Source organism: Anoplopoma fimbria, chromosome 10, assembly GCF_027596085.1.
Source record: "Anoplopoma fimbria isolate UVic2021 breed Golden Eagle Sablefish chromosome 10, Afim_UVic_2022, whole genome shotgun sequence".
In the NCBI taxonomy this organism is placed as follows: domain Eukaryota; kingdom Metazoa; phylum Chordata; class Actinopteri; order Perciformes; family Anoplopomatidae; genus Anoplopoma; species Anoplopoma fimbria.
Window position 1 is genome coordinate 955,430 of NC_072458.1, and position 23,455 is coordinate 978,884.

The window sequence follows — 23,455 nt, forward strand, 5'->3', positions numbered from 1 at the left end:
TTCTGCAAGATACAGGATTATCCCAGACATGTCCCTGTCCTGCTTTTATTATACCGAAAAGACAACATAGGTCATTTTTAGTCACAGTGAAATGGCAGTTAGGGAATCATCAGCTTCTCTCATGTGACATATTTCCAAGTGAAAAGGAATATTTGTCAGGGTATAGTTATACATACATCTCCAAGTTCAAGATGAATCATCAAATAACAGACCATACATAAGTGTCTATTTTGTTTTTGGCCTTCGCAATGTTGTGTTTTGCAAAAAGAAGTGACACATGAGGGTGGAGCTTAGTATATCCAACTGTTAAATTAGACATTTTTTGGGCGAGCAAAATGTGACAATTAGCTTTTATAAACTGTAAAGAAACTGTGAAAGAGTTTAAGTTCTAAGAAAAAAACATGGGCAACTCCAAGACGGGAAAACACCAAGATAGCGCCCTGTCAATTACAACATAGCCTTGACCTAAAGCATACCCTGCTTTATCGTCTATGTGACTCTAAATGGAACCATAATTTACTAAATGAACATCATGCAGCATTGAAGAAGACTTAAAACTAGTTTTTGAGACCATCGGCTCATTTTTACAATGATTACTGTGGTAATAATTTAAGAGAGAAGTGGTATCATTTTCTCTTAGACTTCTCATTATCTATGAGACTGCAGATGCTTCTACAGTAACTACATAGTTACTTTAGGGTAACTATTGGCTGACAGTAACACCGCTACAGAACTCTAAGACTAAGTCTGCTCCTCGTCATTGCAAAACGGCATGAATGTGACTGTGAGGTATACATCAGCTATATTTTTCCATTAGGTAACTAAAAAATAAATCCTACTAACCCTAAACCTGTTCTCAATGACTAAAATGTAAAACAATTGGAACAAAAAAACTATATTTTCAGTGAAATAGATAGTAACTGTAGCCACACTTCCTGCTTTGCAGTTACAGTATCAATTAACTTTTGTTCTTCCTTAGTTGTAATCCCTTTGCTAGCCCCTTTTAATTGCACTGTACCTGATAATTAGATGCAATTACGTGTTGGATGGAGCTGGATAATAACACATAATTACACTAATGTGAAAGTTCCTGTTTGTTGGAAGCATCTTGACCACTTTGATTACACCTATGCAACTTTTCCAGCATCACCTAAAACCATGTAATTATAATAATAGATTAAATTTACTGTTATTCACGCTGACACATAAGGACTCGTTCAGGTAAACAACCCCATTGTTGCAGTAGAGAATACAGTAGACGCCCGCTGTGCACCTATTTACGTCCATTGTATGAACTCAGAGGTACAAAGCTAAAAGCACTCAACCATAGCGCATAATTAAGCGATTTAGGTCATGATGTACAGTGGACCTCCGCCTTGCCTCTCTCCCGAGGTTCCTTTGAAAGGATGAAGAATAGACAAATGAAGCTGCATGGAGAGCATACACCCCGCCGTGTCCCAAATGGGCTTAATGTTTGCCCTGCTTTTAAGTTCTCAATCACACAATTTACCTCAATTTACCTCCCAGGGTGTCTAGCCTTCTCTTTCATCCCAAAGATTTATCACTATACACACACACACACACACTGCGCAATGTGTCCTTAATAGCAAATAAAGTACATACTCAAACACAAAGGCACATCTAGGCAGATGTGCCAAGTAATTGAAAGTCAATGTTTAAGCTGCGTGAATGTGGTTGTGAGTCTATTCAAGATGAGCCGAAGGCAGAGGAGGAAAGCAAGAGGGAGGACTTTAGAAAGGAATAAAGATTGCATACTGAAAAAAGGAATAGGAGAGATATTCAGAGAGAGATGGAGTGGGAAGAGTTGAGAACAACTAAGAGGAAGCAAAGAGTTGTAGGAGGGAGGAATTGAGAGGAAAGAGAAGGAGAGTCAAAGCTTCTCTTTTAGTGGTTTTCCCTAGCCCATCAAAGGAAGCCAATTTCCCTAGAGGAAAGTGGAATAGGATGGAATACCAATATGGCATGCACACACAAAGACACAAGGCGGAGAATAGAGGTGAAACATAATCAAAACCACCTCATAAGAAAGGAGAGGCCAACAAAAAAAAAAAGAGCAAAAGGGGCTAAGAGAAGTATCTCCTACAGGAAAAAAAGAAAGGCCTAGAAGGAGAGTTATAGACAACCGAGACTCGGTGTGTTTGATATTATGTGGAGAGGAAGGTCAAAGGTTATGCCAGCATTTGTTTTGTTTGTGGTCTGACGGATCAAACATGCAGGAGGCATGGGAAATGACAAGCGCACACACACACACACACACACACACACACACACACACACACACACACACACACACACACACACACACACACACACACACACACACACACACACACACACAGAGACACACACACACAGGCCTAATGAATTTCCTTTCCTTTCTTCATCTCTTTTAGTTTGCCGCTAACAGACAAGTAATGGAATAAATTAAATTTGTACTTGTAATTTACTCAATATACATTCACAAATTGTCCCTCAGCTCTTCATTGTGTCAATTTGTTTAGTGTTCTGAACAAAGTGTTCTTAATTGGTGTGGTTAGGTAATGTCTGTGTGTCTGTGTGTGTGTGTGTGTGTGTGTGTGTGTGTGTGTGTGTGTGTGTGTGTGTGTGTGTGTGTGTGTGTGTGTGTGTGTGTGTGTGATGAGATTAAGCATCTCATTTCATAATGTGGAAGGATGCTATAAAAGAGGAAATGGAAAAAAAAAAAAGAGAGAGGAAACGCCCACACAAACAGACACACAAATACAACAACACATCAGGCCTAAGGCTTCAGTGTCACACAAATGCCCCGCTCTAAATATAGTTATATTATGTTGCAGTTGGAAAGGGGTAGTGGATGTGTTTTGTGTGTGTGATTGAAGAGAAAAGCACACAGAGAGAGCACAGATTAGAAAGAGTGTGCTGAAGCTCTGCTGTATGCGGCCAGGTTCCCCTGGGCAGCTTGGCTACCATGTGATTGGGGAAGATAGCTATTTTCAGCTCAGGAAGTTTAACCTACTTATCTCCTCTCACTGACACTCCTCTACCCTCCACTCCTACCTACCCTGCTACCCACAATCCTCGTTCCTTTTCTTCTCCCTCTCCGTGTCTCCCCTTCTTCCCCCATTTCCTCCCTGCCTTTACCTCTTACTCACACCGCAGCATTGGGTCTCTCAAATTATCCTCACTGCTCATTTTCCATTAGCTCTTCCAGGGAGATCATGAAGATTTACAATGCTGAGATTACAGAAAACCGCACGTTTCCAAGTAGTACCGCAAATGCATCCTTTCTAAGAAGTACAGGAGGACTTGCAATACTCTATAAGACATCTTATATACCATATTATATATATATATATATATATATATATATATATATATATATATATTTTAGTATATATAATATTTTAGTTATTGTGGATTTCTTACTTTTTTTTTTTTACTTATTTAATATTCTTTACTGTTTTTACTGCTTATTTGATTATTTATAATTCTTGTTTTTTATCTCGTTTTGCACTATACTCTATGCTGCTGTAAATCCTGTAAATTTCCCCGCTGCGGAACTAATAAAGGATTATCTTATTTTATCGTTTCTTCCATTAAGTGCGTATCTTTGAGTAGTCATAGAGACTCATGTGATGTAGTGTAAGCACTAGTCCTATTCAAGCTATGACGATGCGACATCTCTTGGAAAATACTGAAAAAGTTAATTGCATATTAATTCTTGGAAACTCTTTTGGGAACTCACCAATAAGGCACAATAGGGCTATTCGTGTTTTCTGAGGCAAACACGAAAACAAACACTAAAATCCCAGTTATAGAACTGATTCATAAAAACGTAATACTACTTTGTAAAGTTTAAGGGATGGACTGTGGTCATGCTTGAAACAGCAGCTAGCTGTGCTGTGAGGCTGTTCTTGAACACAGCTGTGCTTTCAGCTAAACGCCAATGCCACCATGCTAACATCCTCTCAGTGACAACGCGAACAGGCTCATGCTAAGCAGGTAAAATGTTCATCATGTTCCCCAGCTTAATTTAGCTTGTTAGCGTGCAAATGTAGCTAATTAGCATTAGACAAGCACTGCTGAGGTTGATGGGAATGTCATTAGTTTGGCTGATATTTGGTGATAACCAAAGTACTGGACAAATTGAAAACTAATTGGTTAAAGCTGCTATAATCAACATTTTCATATTGACAGTGGGTCAAATGACATTGTGTGTGTGAACGGATTCCCTCCACACACACTACAGGTATATATCATTCAGCCTATAGGGTTCATTGTAGCTCTATGGAACATTTCAGCTCACTGTTTTGGTTTAAACTCTCCCCTATCATCAAGCAGCTGTTTATAGAGACACCCACTGGGATGTCATTGTATGCAACTTTTCCAGCACTAAACACCACCTATACAAGGTTAGCTGGTGGAGTATTTAGCAGCAAAAGGGCTAGATATTTGTCTAAGGAGTTGGTGGATAGCAAAACAGAGATAAAAGGAGAGTGAATATTGGACCTTTAATTATTTTGTGGCCAGAAACTGAACTCCAGATGACTGTTAATATTTCTCCATATTAGCTGGATGTGAACATAAACTGGACTGACTTAAAGACGCATAGGAAGTTAGGTTTAGGCAACAAAGCCAGTTAGTTAGATTTAGGAAAACGTGACTATTTACGTGACTATTGCATGTGAGTCACGTGACTAATGACTGACGTAGGCTGGGAAAATGCTAATGAAATGCTTAATAATTCTTGAAAGGATTTCAAAATTCAGCAGTCGTACGCTCCGACACAGATACAGGCAGAGGCATAGGCACAGGCAAACAGCCAAACTCATACACACAGTCAGACTGCGCCTCTGCAGAAAACTCCACATCTTTCTAATCTAGTGTTCCTGCTATTCAGTTGCCTGTTTTGCTGTCATGGCACGAGGTAAATAATGTCTGCGATATGCTGAATCAATTCAACAGACCCTTAAGGGTTTGACTTGACAGGCTCTGGCTTCAGTGGCCTGAAGACATACCATAAGTCTCCTGTCAGTGTGTGACAACCTGGAGAGCTGACAGAGTGACTTAAAATGTAAAGTCATCATATCCAGTTCTGGCCTTATCCTCAGGTATTTCTATTTCTACATTATTTGAGTTTTGCAATAGTTGTAGAAGCGAAATCAGCTACAAAAGAAAGGCCTTATGCAAAAGAAGTTCCAAATTAAAGCCAGTAGGAAGATACACTGATTATTTGAAACCACATTGGCCCAGTCATAGATACGCTATAAAAGGCCAAATCAGATCAAATTTAATCACCAGGTCACCAAAAAGACATATCAGCCTCTACTGTCTGCTTTGGAAAGAAATTGTAATCCACATAACAAGGAAATACTGAATTAAATCAAAGTCAAAATAAAAGCCCAAACTGCTCTTGACCCTCTGTTTATACTTGGAAATAGCAATTCTTGGGCTGTCTCAAAAGCAAAAAGATTTTTTAAGGATCTAATTAATCATCTAGTCAAATCTTTCAAAACCGAGGCTCAGCCATCACGCATCTTCAGCCAGAGAAACACCACTAAATAAACTTCACCTGTGTACTCTCTCATCATCTCCCTTGTCACTAACTAACCTCCAATTAATGCGACGAGGGATCCAAAGATTCTAATGCAATTCCACGAAGCGCCTCTCAGAAATTTTTAGCAACCCTCATCTTTTAATTACAGTTGACAAGTGCAATGCATTTACATACTGTAACCTTGTAATCTTGCTCCATGTAGGGCAGGCCTTGTTTCCTTCTAAACACTGTCTCCAGTTAAGTTGTAATAACTGAAAATATGAGCTGCCATCCTGTAGCCCCTTGAATCACTGCTAACCTCCTTTCACAGTCAAATCAGGCACTTTGACCATCCTTTCTAAATAATAGACTCAACTGTGTGATATTTTCATTCTGATTAGGGGGCTGGTGAGCGCTAATGACAGCGGAGGAAACATACTCGAGTAGACCCAATCATCTCAGCCAAAAGCAGTTAGCTTGGCAGGTAAAATATGCCGTGAGAAATCGTCTACAGCAGCGGCAGAGAACACTTCACATATTGTTCTTGCTTTGAGGCAGTAATTGCCATATAAATGAGTTATGGAAATACAGAAGGCACCCCCCTCTCCTCCAAGCCAATGTGTGTGCGTACTTGTGTGTTTGTGTACTCATCCACACTGACTGGATCAAGGTCTCAGGTGCTGTACGAATCACTGACCTTCTCCACTCGCATTTCTGGTTACCTGCTTAGGCAAGCACAAGCCATGAAACCCACTGTAACTATGAAAACAAGTTATGGAGACGCATATGAAAAAACTTTGATTGATTTCCATGTCAACACAACCAGGACAGCAGTCTGATGTGCTGACAAAACTGAACTGAAGAGGTGTAACTCACTTGATTAACTTGGGGCACTAAATGTTAAACTGACTTTTATAAAGCCAATACCTCTTTCTACTCCAAATCCCATGATCCCTATAGTGCTGCTGAGGCAATGAGTCCAGACATATCCGTAGGGTTGGTGTTCCCACTGCAGTCATTTTGGGAATTAAGTGGCTTGGTTTATCGTACGGCTTCGTGACCTCACTCAATCAACTCCTCCCCCCCCCTCTCTCCTCTGTTTCCCCAAAGTAACAACCTCTGTCTTGTGTCAGATAGTGAAGGTCCCTCTATAGACACACAGCAGAATACACACACATAATATGTGTATAGGCTACACACCCGGAAATCTCAGAGGCTACAGAAAGTAAACAGGATTAACTGGCTATCCCTTGCTCCACTGTAAACTGCCTGTAATGGCAGCACTGCTTCTAAATCCCTCCATCTCTTTCTCTCCCCCTCCCTCCCTCCCTTTTCTATTAAACATGGAGGTTAATCCTCAACCCCCCTTGTCCCTAGCGCCGTGGCCCAGGATAAGCTGTCAGAGCTGGGCTGCTGATACTCAGCAGTGCTCCTACAGCCACACAGCCCGGACACAGCATAGTGCAGAGAGTGCGTGTTTGGGTGTCTATGTGAGCTTTTTTTGTGCACGCACGCATGCACGCTTGTGTGTGCGAGGGTGTTTAAAAGTGCAAACATCCATACTTGTCTGTGTTGGCATGTCTGGATGCGACTGGGTCTCTCCCTCGTCCTTTATAGAATCCATATCCGGTGCAATACAAAACTGTGGAGGACCCTGAAGCAACAAAGTGCACTGAGTGCTGGCCACAGCAGCTCCTGACTGAGAGCCACGAACACAAACGGACTGACCCATACCTTCCGGTCATCAGCACTGGGTAACAGGGGGGGGGGCTGAATGATGAATCACTAATGACTAGCATGCTCTTCACAGATATTACAAAAAATGTCAATGCGTTCTCTCTCCTAGCCCTCTTTCACCAAACACGGCCGACCTGCTCGCGGTGGGAAAAAAAAACGTCAAAAAGTCAATATTGCTCAGTTGGAAGAGGAGTCATAGGAACCATAAATAGCAGCTTGAATGACCCATTCAGAGCATAATGTCGCAGCCATAGTGTTTTTTCCATATAATGGGAATTAATGTTCCCCCTAGTTCTGTAAGGTTCCAGACCCCTGTGAAGTAATTCAAGCTTTGAAGGACTAAATAATGAATAACTGCAGTCATCCCCCTGAAGGCTATCACCTTATTTTGACCCTCTTTACACTTAATAATAAAAGAAAGGCTATGGAATGTCCAGGGGAAGTGGCAGACAAAATGAAATAATAACTCCTACAATATGGTATTGAGATCCCTCGGCTTACAAGCCAACTGAACATTGGAGGTTTATATCCAATATAAAAGTATATTCAGCGCCTTTAGCATAGGCATCGACAATTTAAAAGTGCAATCAATGTCACGCTCTCAGCTGTATTGCTGTAGACACAAGCAAGGTGCAACAAACTTATCTGAGTTTGTATAAAATGAAAATCCAAGTAAAAGTTCAAGGCAGCTGTCACTGGGATCACTCCATAAAGTGTGACCTCTTTAACACCTTTAACCAGTAATATATACCTACTGTGGGACCTATTTGACATTAGTCAGGTACTTTCTGTTTCATAAGGATTTACTACACTTTAAAATACTCCCCCAAAGAAATAGTACAACGTTTTGAATTGTTGCGAGTCCTCGTGAAACAGAGTAAATATCATTTGTTTTGCACTCAGCACCTGGACATGAAAAATGATTGATGAATAAGATGCATGTTTTGCACACTGATCCCTTAAGTATTTGACCAATCAAAATGAACTTAATGAGACAGAATTCTGTATAAAAAAAAGAACATATGGAGAAAAAAGCAGCCCCTATCATTACAAATAGTTGCAAAGTTGGAGGAGCTACCGTATTTCTCTGACCTGACCATTATTTTTTTTGTAGTAAATGTCCCATTATATAGTGTTAAATTTTTTTTTTTTCTTAAGTAACTTTCATGGCTTGGATGGGCATGAAAGTCTCAGAGAGAGAAACAATAAATATAGTGTTAAATATGTCTGGTTCTTTGATAAAGTATATTAAGCAAATACACATAACATAAGTTGAAGTTCACTATGACTCCTATAGTGCATTTAAGGTGCAAAACATGTAATTCCGAAGCTTAAAATTCTTTCATATGTACCTTAACAGTGACGAGACAAAGACCCTAGTTTAATATTCAATGCAGAGTGTATGTTAAGTGCAAAGACAGTCTTGACAGTAATGTAACAGCAAAGGGTAAACGCACTGCACCAATGAATGCTATGTGGAGGCGATGTTTTACACTGAAAAAGGTTACCAAGGGTAAAGACGTCCTCATAAGCCCACAGCTTTGTCTCAGGGACACTGGTTGTTAATGCATCACTACTTATAGCATCTCTTTCTCTCCCTCTCTCTTTCTCTCCCTCTCTCTTTCTTTATTTCTCTCCCTCTTAATTCCCCCTGCCAGCTGAGACGAGGCTGCCTTTTCTGTCTGGTTGAACATTTCCTTCCCATCATCCTCCATTCCTCACAATCACCTGGAGTTACCCTACAGTGGTTACTTGGGATGTGCCTAGCTGGCTCTATTTCGGTACTTCACCATTAAGCAAGAGACTCATCAGATTTAGCTAAACTCTATTCAATCCCTTATTACCTTCACCAAGGAGTTCATGTATTTTGGTTCAGTTTGGTTGTTTGTCAGCAGGATTACAGAAAGAGTGCTGGTCCGAAATTTAATGAAACCTAGTGGAAGAGTAGATCAGGGGCCAAGGAAGACAACATTTAATTATGGAGTGGATCTGAATCACAGGGCGGGTACACAAACTGTTTTTCACTTTTGTTAAATTGAGAAATAGGGCATGGGCTTGCGGAGGGGCTACGCTCTCAGAGTGCCCTCTAGTTATTTCAATCAGCATCCTAGTGGGCATTAGGTGCAAGCAAGCATTGAGACAAATTAACAACCAAAGCTAAAGGGAACATTTTGTGACCATAGCTGTGAAGGAGCTGTGGAATGAAGTGAAAACGACAACTAAAAGTGTTAAAGGGGCTAAAAGGAGGGTGGAGGGAGGAGGAGGAGGGGGGAAATGATGGGATGACATCAATGGCAAATATGTCTCAAAAAATTAATAAGAATTGTCTGTTGGACGAAGAGGTGATGAAGGTGAATTAAGAGCTGTCAGGTTTTTGGATGTCCATTATCGCAACTACAGGAGAAGGGGTCAATGTATCAGAACAGACATTACCCTGAACTGCTAAAAAAGCCTTCTTTAATCATGTCACACACGCTGCGAGCCACCTGAACTATTTATAGAAGCGCAGTTTTTTTATTTATTTTTTAATACTGCAGGCACAATCAAACACAGACACAATAAAAATGTCTCTCTCTTTTTTTCGCCTCCCCTCTCTCCCATCAACACAGAAGTAGCTTGCTTAACAACATGACCTTTACTAAGTTTAAGCAACCAAAAAAATGTTGAATAATGTGGAGAGTGACTGGCGATCAACATGAAAATCAAACAAGCAAAGCCACACTGATCAAAACAGCTTATTTTACTGTGACCACGTTAATCATTGACAGCTCTGTTCAGTCTGCTCTCATTTTCTTCCTGCCAGCTGTGTTAGGAAAGATGCTTGTTATCAAGTGAGACAGCTATATAAAGAAAATAAACTGACAGCCTTAGCAGCCTGTTGTATCGTACAGTAGAGCCATCTCATCATCTCACTGACCTTGCCTGGTAGTAGTTGCCTTGTTAGCCCCCAAGTCCCACAAAGTACATCAGGGTATATATTCGTGGGTGACTCACCGGGTCTTTAGCTTGCTGCGCTAACACGGCGTAGGTGGAAATCCTGCTGCACAGGCATTTGGTGTGGACAGTGGTTGACGCGAGGGTTTGGCAGCCTTCTGTGCCCCAGTTTTCTGCGCCAGCTTCCCTGGAGGTGGGGAGAAGGGGGGGATGGGTGGGGAGGGGGTGGCATAAACAGTGGCTGTTAGACACAAAGAACTGTCACGTGAACAAACACGTCAAAAAGGAAGTTCCAACTCAAAGAAAAGGGTGAAAGAGGGACAGAAAGTTTCAGAGGGTAGACCATCAAGTTCACCGAGTTGACCCATTCACTCTATAGGTTTATTACGCAGTCAGTACCACTCACGCAAACTGACAGGTTCTTTTTTCCCCCCGCTAGCATCAGATGCCAATGTCACCGCACTTGTTCTTGAGTTCTCTTCGTGTTTAGCACCCTAAACAGTTTTCTTTCTCATCTTTGTTCTTACTTTTTTCTTCTTTTGGTTCCATCTCCCTTTTCTTGGAGAAATACTTTAAATAACCTGAGGGCTTAAGGATTGGATGAGAAGTGTTGCATCGGCTAACGGTAAACAAAGACCAGTGTGGCTCAAGTGGTGGATGGGGAATATTCTGCACTAAATGGTCAATTGCTTTGACACGTTACTGGGCAAGAGAGTTCCCAGAATCCCGCTCTCCTTTCCACTTACTGCCCTCAATAGAAGGTTGAATGTGGCGGACGATCAATAAGATTCAACCTGAACTGATTACTTCGGAAGCTCACTCTACACATTAACCCTAAGTTTAACCCTGGATATACTTATATTCTAACTAAAGAGAGAAAGAGAAAGATGGAAACATTGTGGAAGAGCAGCTACAGAGGTGGGGTCAAGAATCAATCAAATTCTTACAATGAGTAATGAGATCCTACATGAACACACTATTTTCTGCCGAAACAGTTTGGGATATTTGATATGAGAGGTTTCTGTATTTCCATTTTCCCTCTGGTTTGATGTCGGTGGTGCTCAGTTATGAAAGGTGATGTCAATTAATACAGTGTACCAGTCAGGGCTTAGCAACATTTGAGTGAGACTCTGATGGAATTTGGGGTTTGTTTGAGTTAACTCCAATGATTTTTTTTTTTTCTAAATTTGATTGTTGAATATTTAATGCCACAGTGAAACACTGAAGACATGTAGTCACATTTCATGGGCTACATAAATCAGAAATACCTTTCAATAGTATAAAAAAGTGTTTTTTTTGGAGGTCCTGACATTTTGATAGAAAATCTCGGAAACAAAAAAGTATTTTGTCTGTTTCATACAGATCATATCATATTTGTTTTTACTATAGAAAGATTTCTTTATAGCAGGAAAGATGAAATGTTATGTCTTTGCAGACAGAACGGTGTGCACTGTTGTTTCACCACTAATGCTTTAGTGGAGAACTTAATTACCTCCTCTCAAGCTAATAGCAGTGAGCACCCTCAACAGTAAACGGAGAAAAATAGTCCTTTGGTTTTGAGAAAGTGATTAGGGATCTTTACTTTGCAAATATTATTAAAAACATATTTGGGCTATATTTTCATCTGAAAGTTACCAGCAGCTCGTGCACGGTGTATCCTGGGTACTCATCCCCTTCCTCATTTTCACAGACTTAACAATGAAATACAAACAATCAGTAATAAGGCAGTTCTAACTTTTACAACTCATATTTTGAAGGTCAGATGCAAAACCAGAAGTCTTATTTTGATATTACTTGCCATCTATTCATCAAAAATCAAGTATTCATCAAATGAACAAATATTGAGTTCTTTCTGTATCTGAACTCGAAAACAATATTTTCATATTGTGGTCTCTTGTACTGTCAATCATATTATGCAAACAAATGGTTAACCGCCCGCCAACGACAGCATGTTTAACTCTACACAGTACAATACATCACTCTTATACACTTCTGCTGACAGGACACTCAAATATGATCAGTACGACGCTAAATGACAAGAACGTATCAACATTAATTCATGATGGAATTCTCACACACACACACACACACACACACACACACACACACACACACACACACACACACACACACACACACACACACACACACACACACACACACACACACACACACACAACACTCATTTCATAATGTCAGTAATGAGTTGTGAGTACAATTCCCTGATGATCATCATCTGCAAAGTGACACTTCAAAGACTGAAGATTTGAAAAAAACAGTGACTGTCAGCTTGACAGAAAGCAACATGGTGAACGGCTTTGTGTGCTTCGGTGTGTGTCTCAGAACGAGAGAGGAGTAGAGTGAATGAGAGGATATGTGCACTTGTTACCTTGTATGAGGAAATCCTCCAAGGTGTGTACATTTTGTGAGGTATTTCTGGGTGACATTAACATTTCTTTAAAAAAATAAAAATAAAATCCACTGAGTTTACAAAGATACATCTGGCATTAATGCATCCATGAATAGAAAACATGTGAGCTGTGTGTATGACCTCCCAAAACCTGTCAAGAAAAGTATTTACAAATGGATTCGTTCACACCAGGAAAGCGCAACCATATATACTCTGACTACACGTCATGTGTAGTCGGAGTACATACGCATGTCATGCATCAATGATTGTGTTTTACATGGGCAAATGTGGCATACCGCATTAATCATGCCAGTTGGTATAGTAGATAGTAGGACACACAAATCACATATTCTATGTCAGTCTGGCGGAAAAGAGGAAGTTGGGGTAGTGAGAAACTGTCTGACAGCTCACAACAGGGAGCCACTGTAGATAACACCAACACTCACGCAGAAACACACAATATCTGTGACCTCTTTGTTTTGGCTGCTGAATTTCCAGCTTAATTTAGCCTCAGATTTGATTGTTGGTATTGATGTCTTTCAGCCAAAAGCCAGCTTTGATTTTCATTCAGCTTTATTTCGCCCACAAAGTTGAAACAAACCGTAATCTTTATTACCGCAAGTCCACTACAGCTATAGATAGACACTTCTGCTGTGGGCCCTGCTGAGCTCATAGAGGTATTCAATTATCATATGGGCTGAGCTGGCGAGGAATAATTAAAAGGACGTGTCTTTACTTTTACTTATGTCATAACACCTGAATGAGCCTGGAGCTGCTGTCGACTCCTCTTATCATGGAAAACAGGTACCAGATGTACAAATAGGTAAACATATCAGTATAGTTGGTTTTTAGGCTATGGATCCGAAATGCATACTACAAAGATATCAACCTGGCTTTAGCCAAACAAATGCCAAGATGGGTAAATAGACATAACGCTCCCCAGTTTGCTAGCATTGTGATAATCAATGCATCTGTTGTTTGGTCTTGACTTTGACAAAGAATAAAGTTTTATTGAATGAATGTTAGAGTTGGGTGCACATGGAGATTAAACAGTGCCATATAGACATATAGAATCTACTCTGTGAGGCTGCACACAGCAGTGCCATGAGCTAAATGCTAATAGAAGCATGTTAATATGTACACAGTGTTGATGACATGCTTATTAAGCAGGAGTAATGTTTACCATGTCCATCCTCTTAGTCTAGCAAATTAGAATGCAAAAAATAGCTAATTAGCACCAAATGCAAAGTACATTTGGGCCTGAAGGGAAATCAGTTTTCCTAAAACAAAGTATTTATTCTTTGATAAATAGGTAAGGGGGTCAAAGAAATTACAATTCCCATGAATGTGTGTGACATGTCAGTCTGAATGAAAGTAGTGGGTAAACCCTGCAGCCACACTGTAGCTGTTAAATATGCCGTGCTTGTGATGAAACCAAGAGCACTTAAATATAATATAATTACAGTGCGCTAATAAAGGCTATCACAGTAACATATTATAATGCTTTCCAACTGGTTTCTTAACTACGAACATGATGTTGCAGCTGTTAAGAAATATAGGAAAACTTCCTGAACAACAGCGTAAATTGACCTTTTACTAAGAAAAACTTGGCACCAACCCTTAACTGAAAGGGCAATGCTACGAAAGCCAACTGCACTCTGTTAAGAAACAAACAAAAAAAAGGTTGAACATGCTTTGAATTCTTATCATGATGCAGAGATTTGAGCTGGATGGATGTAAAGTCACTGCCTCCATCTGCTTAGTAAATAGAAGAGTGACGTGTTGCTAATGTCTCTCATCCACAGCAACCTTTTATTCTTAACAGGCAAAGATGCTAAATGTATATAAGGGACAGAGAACACAGACATTACGCTTTATGATACTGTAGATCATGCTGCAAGTGGGCAACATTCAAGATGCTGTCACTGCTAAGCATTTGAAACAGTTTTATATGAGAAAATGTTGTTCTACACAGCTGCCATTGATGTAATAAGGATTACAATTATCAGCTAATTACAGCTGCTGGCTAACACTGTCAGAACTGATTTACGAGATGACCGTAGCCAAAATAAGAGTTTTGTAGTTAAATTGCAGGCCCTGATTCCATTGCTATAATGCTCAAATGTGTGTGTATTTGTGTCATCAGTGATCAGCTGACAAGAAAAACTATTACACAGGAGAAAAAACAAAAAAATGTGGGAACGAAAGGCAACAAATGCAATGAGACGAAGAAAGCATTGATAGATTATAAAAAAAAAATGTTCACACAGATGGAAAGCAATAGCATGAAAATCCACAACTTATCTTCATTTCAAAGAGAATATTTTAAAGGCAAATTACTATGAAGTCTAAAGAATATAGTAGAAACAGGTTTAATATTCAGAGCATGATATTGGGAAGTCATTGAGCAAATTACCACAGATACTGTTTAGCCCGATGTATTAATGTGCTCAGAAAAATAAAAAATATATGTAACTTTGACTAGAGAGTTGGTGACACTCATTGCAAACAGAGAGTTAATGAGTCATAGAAAGAAGAGGTTGTGGGAAGGAGAGGGCTTGCTCTACCAGAGAGGGATTCTAAGGATCACGGAGTTAAGAGGCCTCAAGTGGACACGTTTCAAGGGGTTGAAACTCGTCACTGTACGTCAGCATCAACATAATCACCACCTGCATGTTCAGACAAGCATGTGCACGTGCATTTTTTTCCCTCTATTCTTTCTACACAGATTAAGCAATTAAGTAGAAATCTCATAAAATGTGCCTGATTAGACCTCTAGATTGTGCTTGATTGACATCTCCCTAAGGTGGGACTACTATGTCTGGTTTCTACATGCAATAGGCCGAGACATTTTGTCATGTCACAATACTGTGGAGGAATTTTCCTTATTGTATGTTATACTTCCCTCTTGTAGGCTAAAGGGAAGTATAACATACAATAAGGAAAATTCCTCTGTAGGTCAGGTCAACTGTCTGTCTCTCTTAGCCAGTCTCACTCTATGTGCCTGATAGGGCCGAGCTGGCTAGGACAGCTGGTAGGCCAAGGTTAGCTAGACACCTTGTGTATTCGGTTAAGACTCAACAGGCTGGCGCCTAGTTGGAGACGCTGGATAAGAGAGACTGTACAGAGGCTTTATTGTTTCTAGCACAACAACGGTGGATGTATTTCCTTGTTTAGATCGTATATCCAATAGAGTCCTCACACATGCCAGGCTGATGTAGAACTAACCCTATTTGGATATAGAGGAACTTAGCTGGTCTGGAGAAGGTTAAATACTGTTCTGAAGGACACCATCTTCTGAATTGGGTAGCAGTACGCTGTGATTCACACGTGGTTCTCCTCGATCGAGAAACAATAAATGTTACTGCTTAAGACATCCGGGTCTGCCGAAACTTCTTCTGTCTCGAAGGAACTAGCTCTAAGATTTCCATCACGAATACAAGTGCAGGTGTTAACAATCAGATAAATGATGGCTGAATTCCATTTAGCTGATCCAGTTTCAGGCTTCCGGTTGTGCGTGCTGGCTCTGGGTCACGCTGCCGTGACTTACTGGGAACTCAGACAGAAGAACGGAGCCATCGTTAATGCTATTAGTAACACCTGTGCATTTTCTTAGTGTCAAAAAAAGAGCAGAGGTCCAATCAGCTAGAAATAAGTGGAAGCCATGAAAAGGGTTACATATTAGATAGCAGCAGGCAATATGATGACTTGGTGTAAACACCCCCAAAAAAACACACATAATGCGTGGGAGAGGTCACCACAAACACAATACTTTCAATGAGGAGACCAGTGTGTTACGTACTTATGTAGAGTTGTTTTATTTTTACTCAGTTGACCTAGGTATTTAAAGCCTAAACTTTTTGTTTTTGTTGCCTAAAACCACTCAAGTGGTTCTGATTTACTTTGTTTGAATTCACAACGTTAACCACTTGATTACCACAACCGTGCGCGGGGCTACCCCAGTAAATTGGAAAGTGATGGCAAGGGATCTGACATAGCCTCAGTATGTCACCAGCTGGGAGCGTCAGTATGTGCTGGGAGGCGTCAGTAATTTGTACTGATTTTGATTGCACTGTTTCTTATATATATATATTTAGCTCTGTGCCTGTGTGAATATATGTCAGTGTTTACTTTCCTGATTGAAGCCAGAGAAATAAATTGAGAAAAAAGTGTGGAAGTAAAACTATTCCAGTTGATGGAATCTATTACGGTAGACAACATTACGTCCCTGTCAGAATGCACGTTCACCAGAAGCAGTGCACATTGCCCTTTAACTCTCAATACAGCTAGAAAGCACTGAAGCAAATCTTCACATGACACAAATCATCTGCACTTACTCAACCCTTTATACGACCTATTATGCAGCACTGACCACCCCACATTCACACTGTATTTGCCACAATGTAGGCCCGTGTTTGCATTTCAGTGCATGTGTGCGTATGCATAAATATTTTTGACCCAGATATTAACTCTGTAGGAACTAAGCTTTTCTTTCATACTCTGACTGATGTCAAGTCGGGTCTTATAACCACAAGAACATGCTGTGAGATTATCTGCAGCTCGCCGCTATGTTTACGTGCATGACAGTAGAGCTTACATTTTTAAAAGGTTATCTCTTGCGATAACTCAAACATGAAATATTTATTGATCTGAATCCCATGTGTTATGGAATGATTAAGGGGTATACGTAAATCAGACATCTCTCTGCAGAATGCGTGCATGATTATAACCAAGGGATGAGCCATCATAAGGCCTGACATGAAACCGCTAAACAATATTTACATAGGATATTAAAGTAGTTCACAACACCACTAATTCTGCACATATTCATTCATTTCCAATTCCCTTACTTTTAAATCGGAACTTGAACGGAGACAAATGCACGTTTGTCGTAGCTTAAGCCTACTTATTTCTGTGGCTCGTGTCATGTTACGTTGACACACAAAACCATTCTTCACGCTTCTTCTGGGATTCACGTGCGAGGAGGAATGCCTTGTCATTGACCTCCAACACCTCAATCTGCTTTCTGGCATGGCCATGGCTAATTTATAAGCTTCTTTCACGGGATTATCTTTCTTCCTGGTGTGCAAGCTAGTGAGCGAACAGGAAAAGCATAGATACAGGTTTTTTTGGCCACAGTCCATAATGGCCTACTGTCCTGACTGCCTGCATTCTCTGTAAACATGGACCAGCAGCACAGATCTGAAGAAAATGAATCCTGCTGAAAATTGATTATTTATTACATTCCTTTATTATTATTATTATTATTATTATTATTATTATTATTATTATTATTATTATTATTATTATTATTATTATTTATTTTATCCTGATTCCAAAACTTTTTTTTTTTGTATGGCATTACAACCTCACATTTTCAAATTTCAAATCTCACCGAAAATGTGGTGGGCTTCTCAGAAACTGAGCATCTTGTTGGGGGCTCAAAGAGGACTCTTAAGGCCCACGGGACAACTCAAACTCACAAAGCACTAACACAGCTGCACGAGAGAAGAGAGGATAACGTGCGAGTCAACAAGATAAGCACAAGTCAAATACAGCACTTGACTTTAGGTCACAAATAAGATCTTGTAAGAGTGTATTTGCAAAACAAAATCAGTTAGAGGAGCTTTATACAACAGCCTTAAAATAACCTAAAATAAATTTTAAGGGGTAATAAATGTAACTTACCCAGTGGCTGTTAAACTGCAATGGTCCAGTAGTAAAGAGGCAATGTATTCCAACTGACAGCAGAGAGCAAGTCTTCTTTGTTCCTCTACTTCTAATCTAAACTTCAAATACTAATCACTACAAATGCCAACATCATGTTCCCCCAAGGGAGTTTTAAAGGCTTCCCCTTGCCATACGATAAGTGCACCATTCCACTCCCATTGGTCACATGTTGATGCAATCAATAAAATAATGCAATTAAAAAAATAAAAATAAAAACCTAACCTAATAATCCTGATCTGCTTTACATAACCTCATCACCCAAACTAAAAAGGAGAACTTTTTTAAGAGCAAGCAGCCCACACTGATCCATGAAGTCCAGTAGCAGAAATAAATCATATCTAAGGTTCTGATTTGTCGGTAACACTGGTTAGACTCTCAACCAGAAACAGCGACTTAAAGCTAAAAAAAGTACCCTCAAGCCAATTGTCCTCAACAAGAACCTGAGCATTCTGAGAATCGAAGATACCATGTTAAAGCGCTCTCTAAGGACTGTTGTGATAGCTGGGGAAATGAGCTGAGAGCTTGTCCACGTCTGTAATGCCCAACGGAGGTAGAGCCCACATAAGCCCTACTGGCCGACTCCCTCTTGCCGCGCTGACTCCCTGTTTGACACAGTCTTGATCCCTTCTGCTCTGTCAGATGGAAAAGTGGAGCAAGCCCGATCAGCCCTACATACACCCCTCCTCCCGGTGGCTACGCTGTTAAGTGTGTTAGTGTGTGTGTGTGTGTGTGTGTGTGTGTGTGTGTGTGTGTGTGTGTGTGTGTGTGTGTGTGTGTGTGTGTGTGTGTGTGTGTTCTTCTGTGCAAGTGTGTGACGACGGGGAGGGATGAGGAAGTATGCACAGGTGGAAATTGTGTAAGGTGGTAAATTAATACAAGTTATTTCAATCTCAGATGGGGTAAAAGAAAGGCCGAACAATGTTGTTGTTTTTTTTCACAATACTATGATAGAGGTATACACAGACAAAGTAAATATTTCAGCACATCAGTTGGTCTTGTATAATGCACTTCTGATAGGCACTGCATTATCTGGTACATGCTGTCTCTATTTTTAGACTGAACTCTTTGCTGTGTCTTAAGGGATCACACTCTATATAGCATCCATCTACTTTCTATACCCAACTCGAAAAGTGCATTCAGTAGATTAAAAGTCTCCCTCAGGTGTGTCTGCAATTTCCACTGCTGTAATGTTTGATTGAATGAACACAGACAATTCCCCCTGTCTACACCGCAAGCATATCAGATTCATTTTTTTCCTCACACTCATTATAATCTATGCAGCTCTCTGCTACAGCTCCACGCAGCTAAACTGCAGTTCACTGTGTAACGCTTCACAGTGACTGTTTATTGCTACCTCTGAACAGAAACTGTTATGTCCTGCTATGTATTTAGTTCTGTTAGCCAAACACATCATAGGACTCCCACCTGCTGCCAACAACTAACTAGCTCTCCTACCAACATAACACACTCATTTGCTAGGCTTAAATTTGTATACATACATACATACATACATACATACATACATACATACATACATACATACATACATACATACATACATACATACATACATTAATGCAACTGTCTTACCTATATGTGCAATCATGAGTGGAAAAAAATCCTAATTCGTTTGGAAACAATAGTCAAAATTTAAGCAGTTGCTTAAAACTTGCAGCACCTACGGCCTGGGTTAAGAGTATTTAATGGCAATAAAAGAAAATATGTTGAATTTGTTTTTGTTTTTTAAAGTCTGGATTCCTGCAACCACGAGAGGTCTTTGAGCGTACAGTCATAAACAGACACAAAATAAAAACGTGAGATTATGCATTGACAGACAGACGTAGAGATGCACATGCACACACACACACACACACACACACACACACACACACACACACACACACACACACACACACACACACACACACACACACACACAGGACCGAATACATACTCTCCTGGTGAACATAATAATAAGTGAGCTTGTAGTACAACCAGAATGTATTAGGCCTGCAAGAGGTGGTGTACTGAAGACCACAAGTATGAAAATGAAAGAAAAAGTCAGTACTACCCTCTGTTCAAGGCTACATTAGCTGCTACTAACATAACAAACACGGAAGATGAGTGTTAAATATCCAAGAGGAACAAACAATACACTTTATGGATGTATTTCATTCCTTCATTCATATTCTTGCTTCTATGTTACACAGCAGAAACATCGGTGGCATATAAATGGCCATAACTCTGCCATGTGAGTAAAAACTTCTCAGGTCATAGACTTGGCTTAGGTCAGAACACGCGGCTATGCCTTTTTGTAAAATAAATGTGATAACATTTTGGCCAGATTTTTGTCCAGCTAGGGTTTGGCAGTGTGCAGAATCTGCCTTTGACTTTTTATTTCATTAAAGGTTGAGACCTGCCAGTGCCAAAGCTGATAGCGGTGCCAGATCAATGTGAGCCCAAAGCAAGCCTCCATCCACCGTGTCAGATTGAGGATGTTAGAGCTCCTTGTGCTGCTCACCAGGCCATTATTACTCTTTTGCAGTGATGGGCGGTGGGGGCAGGGTGGGGTGCCCGGGTCTTTAACCACTGATCCCCGATCAAGCTGAAGACCACTGGGGATTAGAAATAGGATTAGGTGACCCTCAACCCTTCACAAGCTTACTGCCATCCATCCATCTAAAGTGTATATTGCATTCATCTCTAACTACTGGGTCATATTTTTTTTAAGCACGCTTTAAATTAAGATTGCTCACTGGACCGCCTGTAATGGATTTGAGCTTTTTCATTCGTATGAGCGTATGTTGATACTATGCTAATTTCAAGTAAATATAAGAGATGACGTATGGATATAAATATTTGAGTAGTATCATGTATGTTTTAAAGATGGCACAAAAAAACAGTTTGTTCTGATTGAAGACCGGCAGCTATAGAATCAGACAAATCTGAAGTGGCACATATACAATCTAACGGAGCCAATCTATAATGCACCAGACATAAAAAATCGCAACTGCTGCACTATCCAGTTTAGTGTGTATGGGGCTTCAGCCAGATATCCCACACTGAGGCAGAGTGAGGGTCAAAGCACAGAGATGCCAGAGGCAAGGTCAGCAGCCACATAGCAAAAAGAGGTGGAACATCATCATTTGGCATTGAAGAGTTAGTAAAAGATGACAGAAAAAAGGAAGGAGGAAGACTTTGGAGAGATAACTCTGTGAAGATTCAAGGTAGAGAAAAACGGATTTCCTTCAAACACGGTCAGACAATGTGTACATCTCGGCTGTTTGCCTCCACTAACCTGAACTCCCAACAGTTTCCAACCTTGGAAAACTTTTATGAGAGCTAAACATAAGTAGTATTTATTCGAGTTGTCAAGGCAAATTAATGGGATTAGGTTGAGGAGACGGGCACATGGGGGAAGACAGGGAGGGATGGCGAGCGCAGCGATTTGGGTGGGCAGATGGTGCCGACATATGGGACTGTTAGGGGCAAAATAAATAAATAAACACTCACACATAAATACTGAGATGAACTGTGAGTGCCACAAACTGTTGGCCAACTTTGCCAGCTGAGATAGAGCGCAAATGGGAGGGGGCTACCACTGAAATTGCCTGCAGATTTCTGAATAGACCACCACTGCTGAAAAACGTGCACACTGACAATTGTTAAGGATGACAGTAAGCTTTAGAGATTCAAGCCTCTGATCTCTAAGTAGGTATCGTTACCCATGTGTGCATTCTAACAATTAAGGGGGAAAGATACACATGCAATTTTTTTTAACGTGGGTGCATCTGTGTGCACTAAGTATAGTCTGCATTTACAGTTTATAAAATTGAGTGTTATTTCTTCTGTTCCCCCTGCTGTCTATTTCAGCTGCTGCCGTGTTTGCCCTCCCGCCGCATTGCTATCTACACATTCGCCATGTCTTGTCTGCCGCCTGTTCAACCTCAAAGCCTGTGGCTCAGTTCGAGGGACAGCCAGGTTGAGAGAGGTGATATCCTCCAGCAAACAAACTGCTGCTTTGTACAACATGTTCTCTGCCCATATTAACTGCACGCTCCCGCCGAACACCAGTCAAGATCTGCTCCCCCGGGCACTGACAGGCAAGTGAGGGATTACTGAAACACCAACACTGTACAGTTGGTGTTCATATACATGCTACAACGATGTCTTTTCATGTCCTCTTTGTCCTTTGTGTGCATGTAAATGTAAGTTAGTACATATGTGTATAAATGATAATTTACATATGTGACCATCAGATTTAATCGAAGCGCACCAGTTGGTTTCGCTTCACAGCTTCACACCATCTCCGAACAGCATCTGTGCACCAAACCGGCGTGTTGTTATGACCTAAGGCTGTTTATACTGAAACGGTCAAGCCTCTGCATTAGCTCAGATGTAAACAATTTATGGACATCATGAATATCCTTGTCGGTTTAGTAGGGCAGGAATAGCAGACATGAGCTTTTAAAAATAGACAGACTCTCTGCTTTATGATGCTCCTGGCTGGTTTAGGCAGAATCAGATAGTCTAGACAGACAGAAGCGTTTATTATAATTGGAGCATTCTTGTTTTGTTGCTTGCATTGCAGTGTATGTCCCATTAACTGGGTCTTGCTGAGCGTGTGTGTTTGTGTGTCAAAGCCGGTAAGCATCTGAGTGTGCTTCCCACTGTGCATGTCTGCAAACATATTACCTTTTCCCCTGCAAACACATTTGGATGTTTTCCACATTCCACCCAGTTTGAGTATACGTTTGGTCGATAGACATCGCTGCTACCTTGCCGCTTTGTATTCTGTTTGGCTGTCTGCCTTTCGTAATGTCTGTGAATTTAATTTGATTGCAGCTGTAATCTGCCGGCTAGTTAATTGACTTTGCAGAGCTTTGTTCCTCTCCTACCTTGACAGAGAGGGGTTGTTTGAAAAGTTACAAAAATGTACAACACTCTCCTGAGAACGTGCGGTTCCTGTGCTTTGGTCACCGGAGAGTAACGATAAATAATATGATCTCGAGGGGGGGAAGCTTAGCTGACCAGAATTTTCTGTCATCCATCTTGTTTTCACAGTGGACAGGGAGGCCCACTGTGATGACAAATTCAATTCTTGTATA

At 40.5% G+C, this 23,455-nt stretch overlaps 1 protein-coding gene across 1 annotated transcript in view; it reads right to left on the reverse strand.

Annotated features, from left to right (window-relative positions):
• adgrb2 (adhesion G protein-coupled receptor B2) overlaps nt 1–23,455 on the reverse strand; it is a 133,663-nt gene that overhangs the window by 41,082 nt on the left and 69,126 nt on the right. The window contains exon 16 of the mRNA XM_054606163.1: nt 10,268–10,394. Coding sequence (XP_054462138.1) covers nt 10,268–10,394 — 127 coding nt within the window. The remainder of the gene's footprint in view (nt 1–10,267; nt 10,395–23,455) is intronic.